The sequence below is a fragment of the Pungitius pungitius genome, chromosome 2 (genome assembly GCF_949316345.1).
Source record: "Pungitius pungitius chromosome 2, fPunPun2.1, whole genome shotgun sequence".
NCBI lineage: Eukaryota > Metazoa > Chordata > Actinopteri > Perciformes > Gasterosteidae > Pungitius > Pungitius pungitius.
Window position 1 is genome coordinate 15,900,198 of NC_084901.1, and position 18,764 is coordinate 15,918,961.

Genomic DNA, 18,764 nt, shown 5'->3' on the forward strand with positions numbered 1-18,764 from the left:
CCAGCAACCGAGGCCTCTGGTTCGTCCGCGTGGGTCAGAAACACCCGGAGCGTGGTGTGTTTTCCCGGTTGAACCCGAGTAGAAATACCTTCCCATACCACACATCCCATACCTACTCCGGATTTTAGCGACAGCCCCCCCCTTACAGCTCTGCACGATCAGAAACAAAGAGCCCCCGTGTTGACACCGGCTCTCCGAGCTGAGCCTCCTAAGCAGCGGGGTACTTTCCAGGGGCCTCCACTGGTCTCCAATATCCTGCCTGCTTCAGTTTCCCTGCAGCCAGTCGCTCAACTGGGAGCCACAGACAGTCAGGCAGACAGACAGACAGACAGACAGACAGACAGACAGACAGACAGACAGACAGACAGTCAGGCAGACAGGCAGACAGGCAGACAGTCAGTGATGGACCAGACAGATTTATTTAAATCAGGGTGTCATTGAGAGTTTACCCTGATGATTTTCAGGACATTTAAATGGTGGCTCTTTGCAGATAGTCAACAAATACAACTCAATTATAAGTTAACTGAATTGCATATAACGGTAATTCTGCTGACTTCCATTTCCTGCTTTATTTGCAGTGAATTAAAATCCCATCAAGGTCAAGGAACAACTTTGTGTTAGTGGGAGTTGGACGGGAGTAGCGTCATCCCGAGTGTTCCAGTATTATCGCCAGACCTCCATCTTCACCCAATTACTGCAGGCACTGGTTTAGCATCACTGACAACGGCTGCAATCATTTCACATCGCTGGACGTCCCCGGTTAATAAAACCAATCCCATGGAAACGGGGCTTCAGCTTCCAGCTGATTGACAGTGAAGTGTAACCCGAGTGCTGTTTTCTTGTCGGCCGAGCGGCGGAAGGTTTGGCACCGCGCTCTGTTCACGGTATCCAGGCAACAGACGTTGATTTTTAGTAAATACTGGAAGGATGGGGGGGGGAAAAAAAAGTCGACCCCGGTCTTCTGTCATTGGAAGATGGGAGGAGGCGCTGTACACCAGCCAAAACACACACACACACACTCAGAACCACTTCAAAACCTCCAATGTGATAAGATTCTGTTGTGGGTTGAGTGCACGTCCAGACGTGCCCTCTTCCTGCCGCAGAGCTCTTGTCCCCAGAAAGGCCCGAGCTAATCAGGAGCCTCGTCGACACACTCTGTCGACAGCGGAGCGCGGCGCTGGTTAATCGGCGCGTTTACCGCGGGGGACGCTCCTTTGCCTTAGTGGTGTAATCATGCCCAAACATCTGCTTGTCAACACAGTCGATTACACACTGTTTCCCGTTGCGGTGCCAAAATAACAGCTGACATTCCCAGAACACAAAATAAGTGGTTCAATGTTCAAATAGTAATTCAAAATAAATGAAGAAATATTGTCGACGAATCCACAGACGAAATTGGATTTAATTGGATTTAGTTTTTGACAAGAAGTACTAAAATTACAACATACTTTAGATTATAAATGTTGAATCCAATCAAAATGCATTTTGAATGAATGCAATTGGTGTATTTAAGACCAAACCAAATGTTTGAACCGCATCCCTAGATGCACGTACCGTACGGCGTAGCATCCAAAGATGAGTTGAGCCCACTGAACGAGTGGATTCTGTTCCATTTCAATTGGGTCTATGGAGGAACCTACAGGATAAGTGGACTTGTCAGGCTAAGCCCCTCTGCCACCCCTGGGAACAGGAGTCTTTGTCAGTCCAAGTTAGCGCTGAGCTCCCCATTAGAAAAAGGAAGCGCGGAGCCAGGCCGTTCCTGCCCAAATGCACAGAAATCCTGCCATTGTGCTTCCCCCCCAGGGGTTCAGGGATTTCAAGAATTCCAGGGCCGATAAAGTATCTTCCCAAGAGAACAAAATAACAAACTTCTCTGTCTAATTCTTCACAGGCTGCAGTAAGGCGGAGATAATGTGGATCAGAATGGCATATTTTATCAATGCTCATAAGGCAAAGTATGTTCTTAATGGGATATAGTAGAGTAGAAAACTCATTTGAGAAATGTTACATGTTATTATTAAATTTGATTTTTTAACTATGGCTGCAATTATTCATGGTTTGGCTGCATGTGCCAGATCGTCCGCTAGTTAGAGACGACACACCATGACCGGCTGCAGATTCGAGCTCTGTAACATTGTTACAGTGTGAATAAAGCAAAGGACACAGCCTTGAGCGAGTGGGAACGAATCCGTTACCTTGTAATTCTTCTGCTAAGCAGATTTTAAGAAGAATTTTTCTAAAGATCGAGCTCTGATTTGTACGACAAAACCTTCACTCTTTTACATAGCTGCACCTACTTAGTCATGTTACTCATAAAGCCCACACACACACACATACACACAGGAAGTAAGGAGCAACATTAGTTTTGGAAATAGGCTTTAGAAACTAAGTCAAGGAAGAAAGGGTTAGGTTCTATTCATATTGCATAAGTTGTTATTTACAATACCGATTATATCACCGATATTACCAGTGTACTGCTGAAAATGAACATTAAGTACCTGTGTATGTGTTGGTCGAGGGAAGCCCACAGTAATGACCTTAACAAGGAAATGCAACAACCGTAGACATTATCCATCCAGATATATTACATTAGATCAACCTGATCTGACTTTTCGTGAGGTGCCAGTTTGCTCTGTGCCTCACGTTTCTCTTCACCGAGTTCAAAGTTGGACCGAAGCCACCCAGGCGAGCGGCCACGGCCACCCCCCCCCCCCCCAGGAGGGAGGTGCAGCTGGCTAGATTAGTCCGGATTAGTGTTTATGCTTCTTTACCAGCAAGCTGATGAGGAGGATAACGGCTCTCAGGAGGCCGGTACTGTGAGCTAAGCCATTCCACTGGAGGTATTTAGTTGACGCTCTTAACTGCAGAGACCTGCAGAAAGTTAACAGTTAGGAGTTTTGATCGAGGAGACAGGCCCAAGCACTCTCTAGTGATGCTGCATTCAACATAGCAACAGGGAAACAGCACCGGGAACCAAAGGAGCCCTTTTAGACAACTGAATTTCTCTAGTTTAGGACCACTGCTTCCCTGCAGTGTGCATTACGTCTGTCGTTCAATGACAATCGCTAAATTCCCCGTCACAATTAAGTTGTTTGCCAGCAGCTGACAAACAGCCTCCCTGATCTGCAGAGCTTGGCGGGGGTCCAGGTCCAATGGAGCCTGGGGGGGGGGGACCTCTGCTGCTGGACAGGACTCCTACTGTACAAGTCAAACACACGCCATTCAGCGGACGCGTCTATGCCCTTCGCCACAGTGAGTGCTTGTGCTTCCAGCCCGGCGGAGAGCCGAACCCTTCACCCTGGCAGGGGGGAGAGGGGGGGGGGGGGGGGGGAGCTGCAGCCACTGAGCTCTGAACAATCGTGGTGGCTAGACCGGTAACCTGCATGTGGTGGCCAAGGCTGACGGAAGGGCTTCTATTGCGGTGCAATGATGGTCCTGTGTAATCACAGCGATGTTATGGAGGGCTTGTTTTCGCCCTCTGTCCCAGACGAACACAAAGCTTTTAAACTCAACTTCATGCTAATTAGTGTCGCCTTGGACGACTTTCAGAACAGGGATCCACTAACAGGAGATCATTCTTAAGAACCCGAACCTCTTTAGTTTGCATCTTTTGTACAAACTAAAGATGCAAAATGATGGCACTAAATCACAAGAGCAAGCGTGAAGTAAAAAACGTGAGAAAAAGAAAGAAAGCAGGCGCTTCTTCTCATGCAAATAACAGCTAATGCGTTTAGCTGAATACTAATGAGAGACCGGAATGGAAGCCCAAACTCACTATTAGATTCTTAAACCAAAAGTTATTCGACTTCAATACGCTTTAACTATAAACCTCTTGAAATGCGACATGAAAGACTTTATTTTTTTCTTACTTACGTATTGCATTAGGGGATAGAATCGTAGACTGAAATACACTGCTGACAGCAATGCTGCATCATGCAGCTCAATCCAGACAAATGGCAGTCAGCTGACAGACAACTGTGTCACTTTCTAGAGCGCGGTGACAGCATGCATTGTTGTTGGGGAGGGCGACCAGCTGGGGAGCTCTGTGAAGTCTGTGTGTGTGTGTGTGTGTGAATGCGATGAGGATTAGGGGGCTCAGGAATGTCACAGCGCGTCTGCATAGAATCACGTCTATGAGACCGTGTGTGTGTGTGTGTGTGTGTGTGTGACAATGAAAGGCTTCCCACTCGGTCCTAAAAGCCTCCATTCATGGAGGACGGGAGTCCCCTGGCTCTCTGCAGACGCTTCTTATTTACATATCCATCTGAAACAACCTTCCTCGTTAACTACTCTGATTTATAATGGAGCAATTTGAAGCTGAACAGTGTCTGTCACCTCAGCGGATATCGTTGATACATTTTGAACCATCAAGGATGAAGTCAAATCAAATACGTGCACGTGGATTCTGACACCCAAGGCAACATTTTCAACGCCGAACCCTGGGCAGCAACCCTGCGGCGGGGGGACTCGCGTTTGCCTCCAGCTGACGCTATGACGCAATCGTGACAACGGCTGTGAGAGGGGCCCATTCCATTCGGTCACCCTGCCATCCGGTGCCGGTTGCTCCCTCGACAGTCAGAAAGAGTCCAGCTCCCCAGTGGCCCCGAGTCAGAAAACTACGGAAAACCGGCTCAGCGCTGCATGACCCAATTAGAACAGATCCAGATCCCCCTGGACGCAGGAGAGACATCGGTCTCTGTCCCATCCATCAAACAGCCCCGTGTGCCAGATTGGAAAGGCTCAGAGCGCCGAGTAACAGCTGATGTGTTTTAGTCTCTACAGCATGTAAGTATTACACACAGAGAAGAGAAGACAAGGTGTCCTCAGCAGATGTTGGATGAGGACGGCACGTTGTTTACTGAAAGATGTTTGCTTCAGGACCCGAGTAGATCCCTGCACATTTGAAAAAGATTTCAAATCTCAGCCTTCGAATGAGGGCAATAAGAGTGATGGCTGATTATAGGACAGAGGAGGAGCGCCTGGTAATTATGGCAAAGGTTTGGGACGGTTCGGAGGGGGGGGGGTGGGGGGGGGGTAGTAGTCATGGAGTCATGGTGACAGAACTCATCCCCAGGGCTCGGTGTGGTTTGGAGGTCGTCTTTGGTCCGTTGCTGCCGCCTGATGAGAAGGAGAGCACGTCCTTCAAGTGAAACCTAGACATCTTTCAGATGGTTACTTCAAAAAGGAGAATTATAAACGGAAAAGCGGCTTTTCGGACATGCTGCGGCTTTCGTGATGAAGTAGCGCGGCAAATTGCAAGATGATACATCGTAAATCCAACTTCAAGAGAGACTCTCACTGGCTTTTGTTTTTGAAAAAAAAAATAGTAGTCTTAATTGAAGCCGCTGTGGTTAGCGTGGGAACCAACACGTGAGAAGGTTCTCTGGCTCGTCGTGTCTCATCAAGATACCAGGACTAGAATTCATATTCTTAGATCCAGGGCGTGCTGAGAGCCTGACCTCGAGCTCGCCGACATCCTGTTTGGACGCCCACCCACACCGAAGGTACCACCGAAGAAAAAAAACGCCAAATTCAGGCAAAGAGGGACACCTACACACGGGAAAGAATGGAAGGCAAACATTCAAACAGCAATCATGCACCCGTTCTCCCTTCAGGGAAGCTTTCCGATCGTCCTCTGAATTGACTTTTAAATGCGTGACCTGCAAAGGCCTCGTCCAGGATCGAGCTGTCAACATCTGTCAGTTATCTTACCCCCCCCTCAGAGTGAGCATCAGCTGCCCCGGCTAGCGCGCTAGGTCACAACAATTGTTAACAGCTTCCCTGCAGAGCCCTGGCACACAGCCGGATGTACCTCCTTCACCGTGGTGCTGAGTGAGAGTGTGTGTGTGTGTGTGTGTGTGTGTGTCGCACTGCAGCTTGAGTGCCAGGCTGCCTTTGCTCTCTCTCCTCCATGGAAAGCTTCTTTTCTCGTTCAGTGCATGAACACACACAGAGCTGACAGTTGAACAAGATTAATATGTACACCTTGTCACAGACAGACTTGAAACATTCAGGACACACACACACACTCTCACTCACACACACATGCAGCTGATTTTGTGGATGCTGCTGGCTGTTATGTAATTCCATCAGTATAGAGAGATCTGGAGAGTATCCCAGCATGCATCCTGCGAGGGTCCACCACTAACACTTCCTATCCATCCGGGGGAGGGGGGGGGGGGGGGGGGGCACCATGTAAGCTTAAATCAATTGAAGGAAACTCATCAACTACAACAAAACATAAGGATAAGTTGTCATCAACATGACCGGATGAAGTCGCTTAAGCTTTGCCTGGTGTCCGACATCATTTGAATATATTTGCCTGTAAAATGAAGTCGCTGCAGATTTGAGGAGATAAGTTGAGCCTTTTGGCTTCTCTCTTTTCCTTACAGCTGGCATTTGGAAAAGATGCTTGTACTATTTGCGGGATTTAAATAATTCACACGTCGATGTAACGCCGCCTTGCTTTCCAACATCTAATCCCTTGTTCCGTCACTAATGCTGCCGTGTCATCACATTAGTGATTAGCGTCTTACTTTCAAGGGGTTCTCATCCGCGCGAGTGACGGACTGAAGCCCCGAGCCGCGGCTTGGTGTGTCGGCAGAAAGAAGGAGCTTCAATCAAATCTCTAAAGTCCAAAGACAGCCTCAGAGCTAAAAAACCCTAATAACCTGATAAACTGATGCTAATGGATTGCACTTAAAATCTCCTGATGTAACTTCAAGCGAATGTCAGTCTATAGCTTAACAATCCACATTGGTCTCTCTGGAAAGAAGCAAGTTTAAACCTGGTTCTCATCCTGTAATAAAACACCCTATGGTGTTCTCTTCATTTATCATTCAGGATACCGAGGGATGAGAAGAGGGTGTGCTAGGCCATGAATACCCAGTTTGTGAATCTCAATCCAGCCTAAAGCCCCTCACTGACAGACGTTTTCCCCCTGAAACAACACTCCTTGTTGGCGTGTGGTCACAGCACTGCACGCCGTGCGCTTTGACAATAACGGGCATGACCTTCCGGCGCTCAACACGTCCGTCGACTCCGTAGGAAAGAATGGCAAAGGCCCCCCCGAACTGGGAATGACATCACGGATGAATTTAGAGGGACTACAGATCTTTTCTATAGACATGGCGCCAGATTTCCAAAACAGCCCCGGGGGCCAAAGACAGAGAGGTGTGCTGCATGGCATTTCTCAAACTGCTGCTGCTGTAATGGGATCCGGGGAAGTAAAGGGCCTTTGCACGGGTCGATTCAGAACCTCAACATTGTACGGTGTTGGTCGAAATTATTCAGAGGGACACTGAAGGACGTTTCGGTATAACAAACAGCTGTAAGACTGAAAGTTTGATCCCATCTGAGGTTTGTTTTCGCTGAACAACAGGATGTCGTGGCGCTCTTTTAAAACCAGACAAAGTTTTTCTCACGAGGATCCATCGAAAAACTTCAAACCCGAAAAACATACTCCAGAAAGCTCTGTTTGAAGCTGAATGCCAGTTGGGACTCCAGTTTGGGTCGCCCTGAAACGAGCACATCAAGTATCTGAGGAATAGAATGTGCTGATCATTAAAAGTAAACATCAACGTATACTTCAAAAGCGTTCAAAATCGGCGCGACGTGAAAAGCACTATTCAAGTCACTCATTTTACACCGGAGCAGGCGTGTGGAAGTGTGACCTGTAGTCAATGCGCCATCGTCATCATCAGTGAAGCTCTTCTCACAGCTCTTCCTGGCACTTTGAGGTTCCAGCAGGTACCAGCAGGTCTCAGGTCCCCTTCGGCACCCCATGAACTGTATCTCGTTCCAGTCGGATTAGTGGCGTGTTAATTGTTGTTATCGCACTTATGCACGTTGATTGATTGAAAGCTGTTTAATCTTTTGTCTATTGGGCTTCAAGCCACTGCGTAATAATACGTTTTTTCTGATGAAGTCGCGATGTAAAAGGATAAACAGTTTGTGTGTGGACACAGACACACGCATCAAAAACCCTCTGGATGAAATACTTTGTGTGTTCTGTGAAATGCTGAATGAGGATGAAGCCTCTGGGGAAAAGGATCAGGCTCCTGATTTGTTAGCAGAGTACAACGATATCAGCCATTGACATGTAGATGACATCACCTTCCCTTTCAGGCTTCTTACAATGGAACTTTCTGTTATTCATAGCCCCCTAAACATGCCATGACTTGGATAGAAAATGGGGGGGGGGGCGGGGGGTCCACGGTTACAGAGAAGGAGAGATACCCGGACAAAGCAGAAGAGACACTGAACAAGCTGGCAAAAAGCGCTGGACAAAAAAATGACAACTTGCCAAGAACAATTAATTAACAATTTTTGACACATGATTAAATCAAGCAACAACAAGATCATCATTTCGAAAACCAGCCTGGTGTCCATGGAGATATTGCAGAGGCAACACTGAGCACTTTGATTCTCGTAGTGATCGAAATGCAACCCTTTCCCGCTTAAATTCACAAAGAGGCACGGAGAAGAACACACTGAGGTGACTCAGCTGAGCTCTGTGGACCTGCCATGTGTTTGAAGCCTCTGTGGTAACACAGTTTATCTTCAAGTCTACATAGAACTTTCATTCATTTTACTATACCACTGAGCCAGAACCAAACAATACCAAAGAGAGTCAATCTCTCAAACCAGACTTCTCTCTACACTCAACATGCATTTTCTTCTCGTTGCATGTTTTTGATTAAATTACGAAGCAAAGCAAGAGTTATTCCAACAGCAAAAAAAAGTGCTGAACCACCGTTGAGGAGTACGACAAAACGCGAATGAGACGTGTGTGTGCGGCAGGAGGAGGAGGAGGAGGAGGAGGAGGAGGACCGGTCAGAGGGCCTCATTGTGAAGCCGCTCATGCAAACACCCGGCGGCTATGTGACACAAATCAGTCGTCCTCATCAAAGGGCCCGTCGGGGCGCTGCTGAAGTTCCCAGGAGCCCAAACACGGTCATTAGCAACGGCGTGACCGACAAGCCGGTGAGAGGAGGCCGAGGAAGTGATGAGTCCACGCCAAGGCTTCGTCCACGCGCTGGATGCCATTTGCCCACGGGGGCACATCTGAGAGGATGTTTTAGAAAAAATAAAATAAAGATTTATCTTTGTTGCAGTTTGGTGGACAGATTGTTCCGTCTCAAATAGTTCCGCTAGGTGTTGCGATAATGTGGACTTTGAGGAAGTGTGACCAGCTGTGATTGGTCGGCTGTGGCTGCTCCTCTCCTCCTACAATGCTGCCACAGACCGTTAAAAGCAAAGGAAACATGCGGCGGGTTGAAGGTTGAAGTGATCTATTCCTTTCAAGAGCGCCGCGTTTATACCCATCATCTCGTTTAGCGAGGTATTTCACAGCTAATGGTTTTGTGAATGACGGTAAATGACCGTCATTACTTCTGTGGGATTGCATGGAAAAAGATTCTAGAGAGCCATCTTGACATCTACGTCTCAAAGCGATTTAATGTATGAATGTTGCATCAATATTTAGGGGTAGAAGAAAGAAAGTGAAATAGTGATGATTAAAGGTTGTGTTTTTTCGGCCAGCCATTATCTTAGAATAGACACCTTTAGAAGGTCAGAAGATCCGGATTTCCCTCAGAGGTCTTTGACGCCACAAGAGTTAAGATTATAAACTTCAGCTGGAACAAACAAGAGGACAAATAAAAGCAGCACCCCGAGGACACGTTGGCGGACAAAGTGAGGACGTCGCCACAAACGGCAACCAGGAGACCCGTCGGCCGCATGACGTCATCAGGTGAACAAACTCCACCTTAACCCCTGCCATGCAGACGGAGGCTCTCCGTGATGCTCTGTGCATCCGGGATCCGGTAACCTGCCTGTGGCTCCCTGAGGTGACTGAAGACCCATCCTCCCTCCCCATGTGTGCACGGGGGTGAGAACATTGCTCCCCCTCGGAGGGGGGGGGGGGGGGGGGGGGTGAGAGGGGGTGACAAAAGAACCACACAGGGGTGGTATCAGATCACTCTCCCGCCTGCCGATCCGAGATTCTAGGTCAGTAGTGGCTTTTTACAGGTTTAATATGAGCCTCCAAGGAGTTTGGTGCTGCTAAATGGGTCCTTAATGGCTCCTGGCTTCAATACTCACTTTGAGATGTAATGCAATTTAATTAGTCTAAACACAGCATGCAAGGGATTAGAACTAACCAATGTGATTTATAATTAGCTTTTTAAATTCATCATTAGGGAAATATTACATCCAAAAACTTGAGGAGATGACCCCAGCCCTCTTGAAAGACTAAATAAACCATTTTAAGATGGTGCAACCGGAGACTTAACATTTTCACCTCAACTCTACAGTCAGTATTGTTTTTTCACAGTTCATCAAGGTGTGGCCCCATGCTGCTTTGAGTCTTCACTTGCCTCCAGCCAGATGTTTGAGCCTCTCTGTAAATCGGTCCAGCTCACTGCAGGATGACAAAGCCAAATGCGTGTGTTGTGATTACCAACAAGCCCCTCGTTTGTGGGACTATTGTTCCCCATGCGGGCTCCCGACGGGACACAAATCCATTCCACATGATGCACTGTTGGTTTTCAGCCACACACAATGGCCCCCACCGAGAGCATCGGGGAAAGCTGCTGCAGCATTTGGGAGGCTCCAGTGCAACATCATACAGTATTGTGTTTATTTAGGCTGTATCATCGGAGATCAAGAGGGACAGTTTCTAATTGTAAAGGTTTTTAACTATTCCAGTTGAGTTATTATATGAACGGTACTAAAATACCAATAATATTAAATACAATGAATGCATTTCTAAGCCAGAAGCGCATTTTAACCCAGCAGAGAGACTTCATTTTTTCCTCCAGTTTGACTCACCTCTCAACAGGTGACGAAGCAAAACACTCAAACTGCGGGTTAGAGGGAGACGCGCAGCGGGTACCTGCGACCGGGACCCCGGGTGCGAAGCACCGCAAAACACCTGCATGAAAAGCCGGGCGAAGTCCCGCGGGGGCACTGCGCGTCACTCACCTCGATCCACTCCCGCGCCTCCCGGAACGCGCAGTCAGCGGCCGCCCCGCCAGTGCCCGCGGGATGCTGATGCGGCTGCCCGACGCCTGCGACCGGACTGGCCATCGGGCGAAGAGGCTCTGCCCTCCGAGTGCTGACTCTTTGGTAGAAGAAGGTGGCGAGGAGGAGCTCGGGTGCGTGCCGCGGTGTTCCACAAGGAATTAGACGCGCGACGCGTCGGTCGGCCGGGTTCACCTCCGTCGGGTTGTGGGTGGTGCAGCAGCAGCAGCAGCAGCAGCACCGGCGGACCAGTTGCTGCCTTCCGGTGTCGCTCCTGTTGGAGTCTGTGGGCAGATAACCGGCATCAAGTCACCCACAGTCACGCACGTGGCTTCCGGTGAGAGCTTTAAAAAAAAAAAAAAGCATGACACTTTAAAATTCAATTACGAAGTCATTGTTAAATAGGAGTAATAAACACAGGAAAATACAATGACCATTGATTATTATATAATTTCTTTATTTAGCTGGATTGATTTAGAAGGAAATGCATCTGCTTTCCTAACCACCGATCAATTATGTTTCTGTTTATTATTATAAATAAATTATTTTTCTGGCCATTTGTTCGGTTCTTATTTTGGTTGCGAAGCCGCTTTGCTTCCGGTAGTAATCGCGCAGTTTCTGGCTCACTTGACGCAGCTGGACCGACGGGACTCGCGAACCGCAGCATGATCCGCTCCATTGGCCAAAAATACTCCAACGACCAAAGAGGGCAGCAACGCACTGGGGACCTCACACTCATCTCGAACTATGTGGGGCAACTTGGAGAGCACCGGGTTGCACTGACTTAGAGATGCACCAGAAAACAAAGGAGCCCGCTCACAGTCCCCTGCATGTGCACGTGGTGTACACCCACACCTTTCCTCCTTTTTACACAGAGGTGTCTGGAAATACGGTTCAAGACAATATGTCCAGTCATTGATCCTTATGAGGCAATGCACAACAGCATTTAGGAAATGGGTTCATTTCTGTTGATTTATGTGGTGCAAAACACATTTAACTACATTGTGCAACGTAAAGTACATTAACAGAATTCCCTTTAAATTAAATTCAGTCAAATCTTAGTTCCTGCTGCCATGCTCGCTGGTAAGGCTGTTTCGGGGGACATGAGGGATCTTTGCAGGGAACTTGCACTTGAATGCAGGGAACATCTATTTGAAATCTCCAATTTAAATGTGAAATCTCTCAATCTGAAATTGTCAATGGTATTTTTTTAAGTCCACCGCCAAGCCTGATAAACTGTTGATGCAAATACACCTTCCCCCACCCCCCACCCTCCAGCCTGCTTAGGTTTTTTTATGGATGTTTTAACACATTAAGCACAATTCAAAACACTTTTAAAAGCCATTTTTTCCTAAATCTGTAACCGAAGTTTGATGACCATCAATCAAGACTTTCCCAGCTCCTACAGACAGTTTTGTCTTGGTGATATTCTCACATGTTCGCTGACCTCCTGTGGAATAAAGGAGCAGCACCGACAGGTAGGAGGAGCTTGAAGCGGTTCATCTGTAATGATTCACCTGGCGCTCCTCTCTTCTGCTCCTCAGGCCTGGATTTCCTGGATCAGAAGAAACGCTCAGTGGATTTCCTCCATTGCATTCCAATCCCTTTCCCACTACGCCGCGGATTAGCAGACAGTCATGGTGGGTTCATCCGGAGGCCGACTGCTCCCGTTGTGCTGCTCACATTCTTGATAGTTCCCATCTGGGTTTGACAGGTCACTCTGGTGAGTATTACACCTCTGCTGCAAACGTGTTACCACTTCTGTCCCAGGAAATCCCAAAGAAGCCTCTTTATTAGAATTATCCTTTTCTTTGTTAAAAAGGGTTTGATAAGTTACTAAAACCACCACGTTAACACTTCTGACTTCATGGTAACATTAAAGATATATTCAGTATTATTTTTATGTATTCCAAGGTGTATTAGCCTATCATGGAAAGATTAAAGATATTAAAGATTGATTCATGGAAAGCACTAAACGTAAGACATCCAGTGACTTTTATCTTCCTGTGTTATGAGTAAGGAGGGCCTGCAGAGGGGGCCAGAGCTCAGGCATTTGTTAGTGGTTGCCTTAGAAACACAAATAATTCAGTTCTTATGTTGCATTGTGCTTTTTATTATTCCTGTGTAAGGTTGGCATTATAATTAATTAATTAATATTATGAGCATTTGAGCTCCTATTTCAGAGACTTCAAGATTTGAATTTCTCTTTTCTGAAAATACCTGGTTACGCGTGTCAAACGGCTCCCTGAACGCACAAATCCGGGTTGTGATTCATTCAATACCTCAGATCTGGGCGACGACCCTCCCCACAGCTCCCGACATGTGGCTCGTGGTCGCCTGCGTCCCGCTGCTTCCCGCCATCTTGGTGGCGTGCGCTCGTTATGGTGTCGACGCGGCCTCCCTGTGCCGCGGGGCTGTGGCCTGGGCCCTGAGGCTGCTGCGAGGGAGAGCGTGCGCAAAGAGCACCCACGCCTTCGTGTTCTCCCGATGCACCCACGGCCAGGCCGACAGCGTCCTGCGGACCTTTGAGCTGTACGCCGACACGCGGCCGTCCCCCTGCATCGGCCCAGTGACCGGTCGGTATGCAGGATCCCTTCAGTGCATTAAGTCACCAGGAAGTGGAGGATTTTACATGAAGATCCCACAGATCATTCATTTCAAGTTGTTAAAAAAAAAGCCTTCATATGAACACTGACTTTTCCACTTCACTCAAAAGTCTCACATGATTTTCTTTGGATCATTTTTTTTAATATCTAACAGCTAACCGTCATAAGCCGCTCACACACACATGAAGACAACACATTTTTAATGTAACTGCATTCAACCTAGTTGATCATTTGCTTTCTGTTTGGAACTCCATGACCACGTGGTAACGAATGGTGCCGGGGGCCCGGTCAATGATTTAATCACGGTCACGGTGCAGGAAGCCGACAAAGGAATCAGCGTGCGTTGTGATCCGTCCCAGGTGAAGCGCTGGACCGAGCGCTGAGGCGGCTGGGCCCGTCCCGGGTGTTGGAGCTGGGGATGCACTGCGGCTACACTTCGGTCCGCGTGCTGCGTCTGCTTCCCTCCGCCGGCCGGCTGATCGCGGTGGAGCTGGACCCGCTGGCTGCGGAGCTCGGGGAGGAGGTCATACTCGTGGCTGGCTTCAAACACTCCCAGGTACACGGCCAGGTGAAGGATGACAGCTGTGATATGTAACCCCCCCTTCCCCCCTGGCAAAAGGGTCTACTCACTGAAAGGATTCTGACCCTTTCAGTTCCAGGTGTTGACATCCAGCTCAGCGGAGGCCATCCCAACTTTGGGTTTGTTCCTCGAGGTCAATCGAGGGATCAGCGAGGGGCTCGACATGGTTCTGATGGACCACAACCCCGGGCAGTACCTCCCAGACCTGCTGGCTCTTGAGAGAGAGGGACTGCTCCGCCCGTCCGGCTGCTCCGTCCTTCTGATCTACAGCAGCCGAAGAGCCGCCGCAGACGGAGGAGAAGTCATGGATTGGATCAGAGCGAGGCCCGACCGCTACAGCGTAAAGTCAGAACTGCCTTTCATGACCGAGATCTTCTACCAAAATAAAAGCACGAGGGTTGATGAGTGAGAAGAAACAACCAAAGATGTGTGCTTCCAGTTTGGTGTAAAATACTTCCTCTCTCTTGTATTACTGTGAGTACAAAATACTTTTCATCAAAAGTCTTTGTTGAAACATACTTTTCTCTCAAGAAACTGTTAAGTGATTCATTGCAAATATGTAAGCAGTTTTTATTCCATGACACAAATAACAGCAGAAAAGGAAAGGATCATATTACTATACTTTTCTCTTTGGTTGCTACATCGTATTTGGCCCCCGGGAGACAAATAAGATAGGACCATCCTTTTAGTTCCATTTGTGTGTGTTACTGCAGCGTAGGTGATAGTACAAAATAAATAAACCTTTGGAATAAATAGATACCCTAAATAATAACAGTTAAAAAGTACAAAAACAAGTACACAAAAGGAAGTGCTGAATTCACATTATTGCATATATATAAACAAAGGAAACAAAGAAAACGTGCCTAGATGTAGAGCACTGAGCAACCACACGAGGGCGGTCACTTCTTTTTAAAAGGAAAAACCATGGCATCAGGCCTGGTTTGACAAACAACCCTTTAAAGGGAGATGCCACCCACTTTAGAAACCTGCACGTTATCCCTGTTGAGTTGTGGTGTTTATCTGTCAGACCCTCGTGTCGTTGTTTACAATTCAAAGTAGAACGTTTTCCCAGAAACTGCTCCCGGTCGCTTCATTGCCCCCCTCTCTTCTAGAGAACGATCTAGTCCTCCAGCATGGTGTGCATCACAAATGAGGAGAATCACGGTTTTCCTGTGTTTAGAACTCAGACTCTGATGACACAAAGTCTTTCAAAGCAGCAGGAAAGCCATTATGTGCTTTAGAGACGATTTAGTGCGGCACTAAAACAACTAATATTGCTGCAAAAAACACAATTTAATTAAATGCAATTCATCCAGGAGCTTTGGGCCTCGACTCAAGCTCCTAATTGTTGAACAACAGCGCAATAAACCTGGAGAGCTCGCTTAGAGATGCAGATGAGGCAACGCATGGCCAGAGATGAGAATCCAGTTAAACTGTTCTCGCTGAACGCATCCACAGAGGAGAAGGGGTAATGGAGCAGGGAGGGTTTGACGAGCTGCATGAATACTTTATAATCTCATGCATGGATCAGTATTTGCACAGCAGGAGATGTGGTGATTCTATTTGCCGAACATAGAAAATAACACAGCAAAAGTGCTGCTCTTTGCTCCACAACCGGTCGTGCTCCTGTTTTCCAGAAGTGCAGAAGCATAAACAATTAAAACTGATGTATACAAAGTCTCACCAACATCAAAATGTACCAACAATAATTCCAAAATGAAGATTTGGATTAAGGTTATTTCCTGCATGAAAGTGAAAGCACTGAACATTATTGTCACTAATTAGTATTAATTAATATCTGGGACGTTTTGCTCGGTGTAATCATCTGTGAGGATTTCTTTTGTCGTCCAAAGGAGTAAATTATGTTTTAGGATGAAAGAACAACAAAGATTCAAGTCGTTCTCATTTGTTTTCTATGTAAATATCCACAGCAGAATCAGAATGTGTCAACAACAGTTTTCCATTGATATTCCCATTAAATAAAGAAAGACAACGTGGCATAAATGACACAGTCATTTAACTAAACTTTTCTTGTTTGGTCTCTTTAGTGATAATAAAGGCAGTGAAAGTTTTGGGTTGCTTAAACTCATCCATGACCCATCCATTCCAAACCAGGCTCATGTCTACACACTTGTGTTTTTTTTATTTACCTGCAGAATTGTCCTCCCGAGCCCCTTGCCGTAGATCCAATATGACGAAGTGCCCTCCATGGCGCCAACTAGTGCACGAAACGTGATGCATTGAACTCTAGGTTATCATTTCAGTGCAGAAAGCGTGATGCATTGAACTCTAGGTTGCCTTCGAGTGGGGGAAAACCTGAAGTGCCGGTTGCCATTTCAGTGGAAAAACATTGTGCTGAAAATATTTGACACGTCCCTCTGCTCACATTGATGTTGAAATCTAAATATTTGTCTAATATCTGCCTTCAACAAAGTGAAAGGAATTCATAGATGAACTTTGGAGCCACTAGCGGCATTACAAAGATGTTAGCAGGATGCAGCAAACAGCCAGTGTGTGAATGTAATTACACAAAATGAGTCAACCGTATGATTGCTCTTTAGCTTTCCTCCGCCATTTCAGCCTCGAGAGTCCTCCAACTTCCCACAACACGAGTGTCACAGCCAGGACCAGGTCAATTTCTCAGCTGTCAGAGATGATTTAACATTCCCTGGGCCTCCTTTCAGAGTACCACCAGTGTACACAGTGGTGTAAAATCAAGTGTAAACAGCATGCTCTGGGACCACGCCCCCCCCCTCCCCAACCTTAGCCCCTTCCTCCAATTACCCTAAAAATTCCAACTTTAATGGGTTCAATTTCTGGGTTCCACCTCCATCATGCTCTGAACTGCTGTCTGTGTGCTACGGAAGCTGGAGAGTTGATGTAAACACAGCTTTCAATTATAAATCAAACTCTCAAAGAGCGACGCTCCGCTGCCCCCCCCCCCCCCCCCCCCCCCCCCCAGGCCTCCATACCCGGGATACCCCTCACTGCACTGCTGGGTCCTCGTGTGGCCGCCTATTCGCCAGGTGACCTTCACAAGGGCCAAGACAGTGAGCTTCAAAAGGTATGCAAGAGGATGTTATGCTACACCTTCAGCACGACACGCTGTTCCATCTGGTTCCACAACTTTCACTGTTCTTTTAGCTCCGCTTTGGTCCCTACCACTTCATGGGGGAAAGATCTAAGTCGTTAGCTGCTAAAAGCTCCACTGTCTTCACAAGTTAGTCACATCGGACGGCCCAGAAAGAACAACCCACTCGTTGGTAAACGCGGTAAGAGGCTGAGTGGAGCTGTCAGGTGATCATGAGGAACATTCAGGGATTTGAACACCCAGCTCGTGCTGCCATTTAGCGGGGGGCAGTTTCCCGGGGTTGAACTTCATTAAGTCACAAAGAAAACTCATTTTCTATTTGTGATGGGAACAAATGATATACGCGAGGACCTCCACAGTGTCACAATATGTTAGTTTTCACTGAGTGGATTTTTTTTTTTTCGAGTCCACAATCACGACTGAATACAACTGAATGGTCCCTGCCTGCACCAATTCCATCTCCTGTTCTGTTGAATAAAATTGGTGGTTGTGGAAATGATTATTATTATTTTTTATTTTTGACATCAGCATGTTTGATCGCAGCATAAACAAGCAGATAAGTCATTTTAAATTCTCACTTTGGGGAACAACGCCTCCCCCTCTGCGTCTGTTTCATCAACTAGAGTGGGTTGTCAAAGGAGAAAGGAGTCACTTGATGGCCTCTCCAGACACCACGGGGCTTCTATATTTGGTACACTGTGATAGGCTGTCATCACCCCCCCCCCCCCCCCCCCACAAGAACCTTTTGAGGAGTGAGGACCCAGCCTAATTTTAAACTGTCTGCAGAGTTGTTTATATGAGAGCGATGGGCTGGTATCTACCTGCATGTGTCTGCCTTTTTGAATCTACAGTTTAAAAACAAACCCTCCTGGCGATATATCACAAGATGTATAGACATATGGACACGTAGCCATGATTTATGTATGCAACTACATTCATTGTTTCACACAAAAAGTGTCTACTCCTCCTTCCACATCCTTTTATTAAAACTCACACCCACAGCAATTTTTCATGCTAAAATGTTCACATTGTGCACCATAATGCCATCACCAAAGGATTCATCGTGGAACTTACACACAATGAGATTCAATTGAAAGTACAAGGATGGCATACATCTGGTCACAGAATGAAGCTAGTGTATATTCACCGTAATACACACACTCGACAAAGAGAAAGCTTCAGTTAAGCCACGGTCACGTTTAGGAGGTCAGCTTCGTTACTTCTCATCATTCTGATGAGCGTCAGCTATTGAGAAATGAAAACACAGCTTCTCTCTTTTAATCTTTGGAGAGATCTGACAATGTGAAGTGACTCTACCACCCGCCTCTGACCCAGACTTCAACTTGCAACACACACACACACACACACACACACACACACACACACACACACACACACACACACACACGCACACACACACTCACCCTCCCTGCAGAGAGAGGGAAGATTGAGAGAAAATAGA

At 47.1% G+C, this 18,764-nt stretch overlaps 2 protein-coding genes across 11 annotated transcripts in view; one reads left to right on the forward strand and one right to left on the reverse strand.

The window, feature by feature from the left end:
* The window catches only part of LOC119210142 (LIM and calponin homology domains-containing protein 1-like), a 47,288-nt gene extending 35,953 nt beyond the window's left edge, over window positions 1–11,335 (reverse strand). For all 9 annotated transcript variants that reach the window (XM_037459841.2, XM_062560498.1, XM_062560503.1 and 6 more), the window contains exon 1: window positions 10,987–11,335. In XM_037459841.2, coding sequence (XP_037315738.2) covers window positions 10,987–11,091 — 105 coding nt within the window. In that variant the 5' untranslated portion in view covers window positions 11,092–11,335. The remainder of the gene's footprint in view (window positions 1–10,986) is intronic.
* Window positions 11,336–12,487: 1,152 nt separating this feature from the next.
* LOC119210144 (transmembrane O-methyltransferase homolog) lies at window positions 12,488–16,283 on the forward strand. Of its 2 annotated transcripts, none has more exons than XM_037459845.2 (4): window positions 12,488–12,748; window positions 13,313–13,601; window positions 13,991–14,199; window positions 14,285–16,283. In XM_037459845.2, exons 2-4 carry the CDS (start codon window positions 13,346–13,348, stop codon window positions 14,618–14,620), a joined length of 801 nt encoding a protein of 266 aa, XP_037315742.2. In that variant the 5' UTR covers window positions 12,488–12,748; window positions 13,313–13,345; the 3' UTR covers window positions 14,621–16,283. The 2 variants fall into 2 exon arrangements, with proteins under 2 accessions (XP_037315742.2, XP_037315745.2); XM_037459848.2 differs by having other exon boundaries at window positions 12,490–12,748; window positions 13,991–14,187.
* The last annotated feature ends 2,481 nt before the right edge of the window (window positions 16,284–18,764 follow it).

Coding starts and splice junctions, on each gene's coding strand:
- LOC119210144 (XM_037459845.2), top strand. CDS start 13,346: ATGTGGCTCGTGGTCGCCTGCGTCCCGCTGCTTCCCGCCATCTTGGTG. Junction 13,602..13,990: donor CTGCATCGGCCCAGTGACCG/GTCGGTATGCAG, acceptor GATCCGTCCCAG/GTGAAGCGCTGGACCGAGCG. Junction 14,200..14,284: donor ACTCCCAGGTACACGGCCAG/GTGAAGGATGAC, acceptor TGACCCTTTCAG/TTCCAGGTGTTGACATCCAG.